The sequence below is a fragment of the Mytilus edulis genome, chromosome 7, assembly GCF_963676685.1.
Source record: "Mytilus edulis chromosome 7, xbMytEdul2.2, whole genome shotgun sequence".
NCBI lineage: Eukaryota > Metazoa > Mollusca > Bivalvia > Mytilida > Mytilidae > Mytilus > Mytilus edulis.
The window spans coordinates 57,820,731-57,828,951 of record NC_092350.1 but is presented as its reverse complement, the minus strand read 5'-3'; the positions used below and the strand labels follow the sequence as shown (position 1 = coordinate 57,828,951).

Sequence of the window (8,221 nt, the reverse complement as noted above, 5' to 3'; positions counted from 1 at the left end):
CGTACCCTCTACTATTAACTTTTTCCTGTTGTGTCTGCTTGTTTAGTTCACACATTGTCAATATTATGTAATTTTTATGCAACTATCTTACAACTGAGAAGTTAAACTTGCTATAAAATCCGGTTTATTCCACCAATTTATATACATAAAAGACACTCGGTTTTTGAGTTGCCATTTGAAGAAACTTTCCGTTTTAAATTTTCCTTGTAGTTCGGATTTTTTTTTTTATTTTTACTTTTTACAACTCATCATAATTTAAAATCAAATTATAATTGAAGCAATTTATTGACATACTTCAATAAGCTACGTTCAAAGCAAATACAACACGTTACTAACTTGTTGTGAAAACTGATATTTTGGTTCCAAATCCATTTGCAATGTAAAGTTTGGAAAGTCCCTACTGAAACAAAACACAAGAGTTCCGGACAAACGATCATTGAAAATGTTGTCAACTAAAATTCCGGTAGACGAAAGTTTATGTATGTTACGTGAATAGTAATCCAAGACGTATATATTACCAACATCATCTGTTATCGTATTTCTGGCATAACGAATATCAGATGAAGCATATGAAAACATTGGGCATCCATCTGATGTAATGCAATGAACTGCATTTTCATTAGAATAACAAATGTTCTCATTTGGGCAAACAGACATATACCAATTTATATTCTGTTCTTGTTTAAGATTTATTGTTCTTTTCAGTTTTCCATTCAAGTCTAGAACCTGTATCTTATGTTTTATTGTTATGTATATGTTATCTTTTGTTACGGCAATACCACCACTTCCGCTCTGGTCCATTTTTACCTTCTTGGTTATCATACGTCTTCCAATATCTAGGAACTGTATGTAAGGATTTTTTCTACCAGATATAACCGCCATATTTGTTTCTGGTATTGCAGCTATATCCCATGGTTCATACGGAGACTTGATAGATGATTGATAAATATCGTATTCGTCACAAAAATAAATCTTTCTTGTATTCAAATCGCAGAAAATCAATGTGTTATTATCTGATATCGTGATGCCGGTGACTCCGCCCAACTTTTCTTTTTTCATGTCAATGTCATAGAGATGGGTGAAGGATGAAATCTGACGTCTCCCAGTGACTGGTACCTGTGCCTGCCGCTGCTTATATGGGATGAATGAAAAAGAAAGGGGTGTTTCCTTCATTTCAATTGATCCGATATCTGTATTTCTTTCCTTCGATATGTTTTCGACGAACACTAGACAAACGTCTTCAAATGATTCGATTAGCTGCTCAACTTTGTATTCCATCTCATCAAGGACTGGTTTGAATGAATGAATTGAAACAAACGCTTGTTGGTCAGAACCGTTATCTTTAACAAATGCCAATTCCTCCTTCACACCTTTTGTAGATGTTACCAAATCACCTAGATCTTTCTCTTGTCGTTTTATACCTGCTTCGTATTTTTCTTTCAGTTCGGATAATTGCTTTACAAGTGTGTCTTTTGAAGATTCGAAACGACTGTTAGCGTTTTGTTTAATTGTTGCTATTTCTTTCAGAATATTCTTTTCTTCTTCTTCTAATCGACTACAGTTTTCTTTGCGGTTGTTTATTAGTTTTTCTAAAGCTTCTAAGATAGAGCGCGACTGTTCTTGTGAATCCATGTACGACTGCGATTGTTTAGAATTCTTTGACGCAATATCAATTGATGTGATGTTCTTGCATGCTGAATGATTTTTTGGCAAACAACCTTTACAACATATTACATCATGATAGACACAAAAATAGTCAAAAGGCAAATGTTGATGCTTTGAACAATTATTGGAAAGATTAACTGTTTTTGTTATTTTATCCATCTCTACTAAATGTCGAGACATGGCTTGATCTTTGGGAGGATCTGTACATTCAAAACACAGGACATCGATCCCTACATTTCGTAATGTTTAGCTGCCATATTTCTACAAAAAACAATTCTAAACTGGAAAGATCTTGTTCTATGTTTATAGTATTTTATTTATTCGAGTACCCAAGTTATTGAAATAAAATATACGACGCTAAATTTATTTTCAGTGGAACGGACAACAAGATTTTGATGGCTAATACAACGAATGTAATGTATGAATAATACATAGATGAGATAGTGGTACAGCAGACTGTTACAAGAAGGAAACATTTGTAATCTGAGGCGAAACCAAGGTTGACAGTGTTCTTTCGAGAGGTACAAATCTGCTCTATCACTCTCTCGGCTATATGTTATTTAATTATTATACTGAATGTTCTATTATTACAGTCTTTTACTATGAAGTAGTTCAGAGGCCAAAACGAAGATCTTGAGCATTGTCATTATTTCATCGATGTCCTTTAATTTTATTTTTGATTGGTCTGTACGAGAATGTGAGATTCAAAACATTGTCTCCCGCTGAGTCATAGGATAGACATGATATAGCAATATATTTCCCTCGTATACGTCAATCAAAATCTTGCAGTTTAACGTAACGTATAATAATTTACTCTGTCCCTTGGATCAGCTAGAGACCAGTGTTTAAATATTACCCTCTCGTGCATACATCTCGTAAACATTCATTGTTGAAAAAACACTGATTGAATGTCATTAATTATTTTAAAGACAATGCTAAACAAATTCAAATCAAGTTCTACGTTTTGGTCTCAAATTTTTTCATTGAGTCAGACTCAAAATAAAAATAAAATTATCTTGCTCCACTTCTCTTATAACTTTTACGTTGCTATATACATAGTAAAGTACTTTCGATTTAACTAATTTTGTTTGGTAGAAATCAAAAACAGAACATTCATGATAATAAACTGAATAACACATAGCTGAGCAGGTGATACTAAAAATTGTTTCCCCTTGAAAATCTGGAGAAAAAAACAGTTACTTAGACATTTCTCTGTTTACATGGTTTAGGTCAAGCGGAACCAAACAAAGGTACTCAGTGATGAGCTGAGGGGGGATCTTGGAAGGCGAATATTTTCATATTTTAATAGTTTAAGAAGCAAAGTTTAAACGTCAAATTAAAGTTATTGAAATGCATTGTTTGTTGTGATCACGATGGTTAAAACATGTCTCTATGAAAAGTTTTAGGCAAAATACATTGTTTGGGCAAGGCCTAAAATAGTTTTAACTGGTATGACTTTAACTAGACAAGTTTAGAACTTAAATGTATCTGGATAGGAGTTACACTGCATGAAATGATACGTTTACAAAATTTATTCATAAATTAAATTTCTAGTTTTGAATTTCAGGTCTGATTTATGAAGAATTATTTTAGTAGTTTATGCAAGTTTAATAATTTCTTTAAATTTCTTATTTTCTTAAGTTTAATTCCGATTTATGGGTTATTAAACTTGTTATTTATTTGAAAAATAATAGCAGTTTAAATTTGTTATTTAAAAGGTTTAAATCTAGTTTATCACCGTTAAATTTTTCGTTTAAATATACGTTTATTTTTTATCAAAACTACTAATATCAGACGATTTAACTGAAATTTAATTTAGATTAAATAACAAGTTTATACTGATCAATTTTTGTTCGGTAAATTTGAAATTTAATGCCAGTTTTGGTATACGTTTATTTTTTATCGAAACTACTAATATCAGACGATTTAACTGAAATTTAATTTAGATTAAATAACAAGTTTATACGGATCAATTTTTTTTCGGTAAATTTGAAATTTAATGCCAGTTTTGGTAACGTGTTTTACATTGTTTTATCGGGGCCATTTATAGCTGACTATTGCTCATTGCTGAAGGCCGAACGGTGACCTATAGTTGTTAATGTCTGTGTCATTTTGGTCTTTTATGGATAGTTGTCTCATTGGCAATCATACCACATCTTCTTTTTTATATTATGTTTCTTGTTTAATTTCAATGATGAAGTAACTCTTCTTCTTAAGGGTCAACAAGGCTTCACTACTGTCATATGAATACATGTTGTACAAAATAGAATGGAGCGAAAACGTTATTAAGAAAACAAGACGACTTTACGATCGGGCTTATTATAATTGTTCAAAAGGAAGAAGAAGAAAAAAGAAACTTTCGTTGAAAAAATATTTACAACTTACGTAAATCAATATTTAAATCTTGAAAATCCCCCAAACCTTTAGAGATTTTCAAGTAAGTAAAGGTCTTCGTCAGATTTCCATGGACGTTCTGTTCTTTTATCCCAGTAACAGAAAATACAAAACACAACAAATAACAAGAGCTTGGATAATGGCTAAATTTCATTGATTGATTTTTATCGTCTTTTATAAGGAATAATTCAGTTATGAATAGTTTAAACAACATGTATTTATCGAAGTACATATGTACATATCAACAACACACATAGAATATATTTTTAGAAACAAGCAGTTTTGATTATCCCCCTTATTATAAACTAAAATTGAGAATGGAAATGGGGAATGTGTCAAAGAGACAACAACCCGCCCAAATAAAAAACAACAGCAGAGGGTCACCAACAGGTCTTCAATGTAGCGAGAAATTCCCGCACCCGGAGGCGTCCTTCAGCTGGCCCCTAAACAAATATATACTAGTCCAGTGATAATGACATTTTTCTTTCATTTGATATTTATAATAATCATATATATACGAAATTTACTTCTATACAGTGCACTTTGTCAGATATTTTTTAATTATCGTATTACTTTTTTGATAATATTTATGATGGGATGTAACTCTTTTTGTCAACAATCATATCTGTTTCAGAGGAAAATATTTATTTTAAAAATAAGTTATCTCCCATTACATTGGAAAGCGTAAAGATTTAAGATTATACATTTTAAAATTTGTCTTTCTTTTTAATATATTCAACACAGTTTTACAGATGGGTGGATAATTCTTTAAAAAAAAAATAACCAAATGTGCCGCATACTAGTATAAAAGGGCACACTAAAAAAAAGTAAAAGCTGTTTTAGCGCAAATTTCACAATATTCACGAAGTAAACGGGATTTTTTTTCCCAGTCGTCGTATTTTGCTAACGACTCTTTCGCAAATAATGATACCCGTTTGTACAACATAAATCGCTTTTCCGTAAGTGAAAGTTATGCGGACGCATTTCATTTGCGCGCATTTTGTGATTATTAAGTCTCCCAAACAAAGTTTGGAGACTTATTGTTTTTGCTCAGTTCTTATTATTTTTATTATTCTTCTTCTTCCTCTTCTTCTTCTCCTTCTTCCTCTTCTTCCGCCACTTTAAAAATGAACTTGTCCGCAGCGTTTCTACAAATCGCTTGTCAGATTAACTTAGGGTTTCATAGAATGTTAGACTTATATGTCTAGATGAGCAATTTATTGTTCGTTTGTGCATTGGGGTCTATTTAGGGGTATTTTTTTTTGGGGGGGGGGGGGGGGGCAGAAAGAAGGGAGGGGTTTACAATAGAATCCTATGGGATTTTATTTTCTAAAATTTTCAAAAGAATATTACTTGAAAACTATAAGTGATAGACACATGCAGTCGTCAGAAATGCTCAAAGAACAATAAAACAAATTGCATAAAACATAGGGCAAGTACCATGGGGGTCATCCCCACCCCCTTCAATTTGAGAATATGCTATTATCTTGTAAACGACCCAGATACCCAACCCTAAACCATATATATTCTTGAATGGGACAATAAAACAAATCAAATGAAACTAATAGGAAGTCCCGGGGGTCACTCCCACCCCATTCAATTTGAGAATGTGCTATTATCTTTTAAACGGTCCAGATCCCCACCCCTAAACCATATATATTCTTGTAGAGGACAATAAAACAAATCAAATGTAAGAAAAGGGAAGTCCATGGGGTCACCCCCACCCCTTTCAATTTGAGAATATGCTATTATTTTGTAAACCATTCAGATCCCCATCCCTAAACCATATATATTCTTGAATGGGACAATAAAACAAATGAAATAAAACTAATGGGAATGTCATGGGGGGTCACCCCCAACCCATTCAATTTGAGAACGTGCTATTAACTAGTAAACGGCCCAGATCCCCATCCCTTAACCATCTATATTATTGTAGGGGACAATAAAACAAATGCAATGAAATAAAAGAGAAGTCCCTAGGGAGTCACCCCACCCCTCTTGTTTGAGAACTTGTAAACGGTCCAGATCCCCACCCCTAAACCATATACATTCTTGAATTTGAGGATAAAACAAATCAAATGAAATTAAAGGGAAGTACCTGGGGTCATCCCCACCCTGTTCAATTTGAGAATGTGCTATTATCTTGTAAACAGTCCAGATCCCCATCCCTTAACCATCTATATTATTGTAGGGGTCAATAAAACAAATGAAATGAAATAAAAGGGAAGTCCCTAGAGAGTCACCCCACCCCCATCTTGATAGAAAACTTGTAAACGGTCAAGATCCCCACCCCTAAACCATATATATTCTTGAATGGAAGAATAAAGCACATCAAATGAAATATAGGGAGAGTCCATGGGGTCACCCCCACCCCACAACTTTTAAATGATTGAGATCCCCACCCCTAAACCATATATATTCTTGTATGGGACGATAAAACAAATCTAATGAAATGTAGGTAAAGTCCCTGCTGTTCACCACCACCCCCTCCTGTTTGAATACTTGTAAATGGATGGTACCATAGGAATGGCGAGTTATGGGAGCTTTGTTTGGGAGACTTCGTAACAGCATCCTGTTACAATTACTCCTTGTTTTTTTTACGTTTGCGTAATTACATTGGCGCGCATTAGTTTTTCAGAAACACTATGACAAGTAAATTAAGATAATTCATTTTTAAAATGACTGTACATATGTAGTTATATTGAACTGAACATGTTCAAAAGTTGAATTTTATATTTTTCACAATTCTGTATTTTATTTGTTTCTGAAAGAAATCGAAATGATTTAAAAGCAGACCGCAATGAGGACCCCAAATTGGATGTATTTCAAATAGATATAGGAAGATGTTTTTCTACAACGGAGATCTATGAACATGCACTGATACGCCTAGACTGGGAAAGGGATATCAAGGTTGGCGTAACCCACCCTTTTTATTCTGTTTTATTAAGTAAACAGCTTTTTTCTTTCTTTTTGTTTCTATCGTAAACACAATCTAACGTTTGGGGCAGGTTACACGTGCTTATACCTTTTTCTCTTATGTCCTCTGAGTCATTCAAAAAAAAAGTGCAAAATGACGACCTGATTTAAAAAAAAAAGAAGGGGAACAATAAATGCAGGACCTTCTTTTGGAATCATACAGTGGATATAACTTCTGATCTCTCGTTAGAATTGTCAGAATAATCTGTCATAGAGCTGTTGTAAACTGTCAGAACCAGTTTTAGATAGAACTGTATGAAACTGTTATAGGTAGAACTGTTAGATCTGTAAATTTACTCTCGCATTTTTTGTTTGTTCTGCCCTATATATATATATATAACAAGAACAAAACAATTGCGAAAGCAAATTTACAGATCTTACATTATTGGGTTGATGTTTAGACGAGTTGTATATACAGAATGTACACAGTCATGTATCACCATCACTGCTGGTGATCCGATAGATACATCTGTTGTAAAATTGTCACTGGTTCAGACGTACTTGTAAATATAATTATTTCTGTGACTGTATCTTACATTAATTTGTAGGATCCTTCACTATATATATAGATAATTTAGCTGATCTGTAAAAATAAGATCTTCATGCCTTTTATAGCATGTACTGTAGTACGATGCTAGATTAAAACTGGCGAAGAAAGGTAACACCCGGCCAGCGAAAGCTTCATTTTTATGAAGCCCATGTGTTCGTGTGATATAGCGCGCCGGTTACAGTGCAGGCGATTTGGTGCCACGATATCTCAGTAGCATGGGTTCGCCGGGATTCGAACCCATGCTACTGACATATCGTGGCACCAAATCGCCTGCACTGTAGCCGTCCCGCTAGACCACAAGACCACCTGAGCTCCACAATAATAAAGCTTTCAGCGGCCGTGTGTTACCTTTCCTCGTCAGTTTTAATCGAATCCCGGCGAGGAAAGAACAAAAAATTTGCGAACGCAAAGTTACAGATCTAATATTGTTAGGTTGATGTTTAGACGAGTTGTATATATTTATATATTTATATATACCACTCGACCACCTTGGCTTCACAATATGTATATATTAATTATTAATAAGACTTATTTACATTTAAGATAAAGAGTTCTTAATACTGTTCTATGTATAGAACTGACTAAATCAAATCTAGCCAATTTAGAATCGATTCTATGTGAAAGTTTGATATCAGA

At 33.6% G+C, this 8,221-nt stretch overlaps 1 protein-coding gene across 1 annotated transcript; it reads right to left on the bottom strand.

The window, feature by feature from the left end:
* Positions 1–309: 309 nt before the first annotated feature.
* LOC139483248 (uncharacterized) lies at positions 310–1,632 on the bottom strand. The gene has a single exon (XM_071267278.1). It carries the CDS (start codon positions 1,630–1,632, stop codon positions 310–312), a length of 1,323 nt encoding a protein of 440 aa, XP_071123379.1.
* Between the last annotated feature and the right edge of the window lie 6,589 nt (positions 1,633–8,221).

Coding starts and splice junctions, on each gene's coding strand:
- LOC139483248 (XM_071267278.1), bottom strand. CDS start 1,632: ATGGATTCACAAGAACAGTCGCGCTCTATCTTAGAAGCTTTAGAAAAA.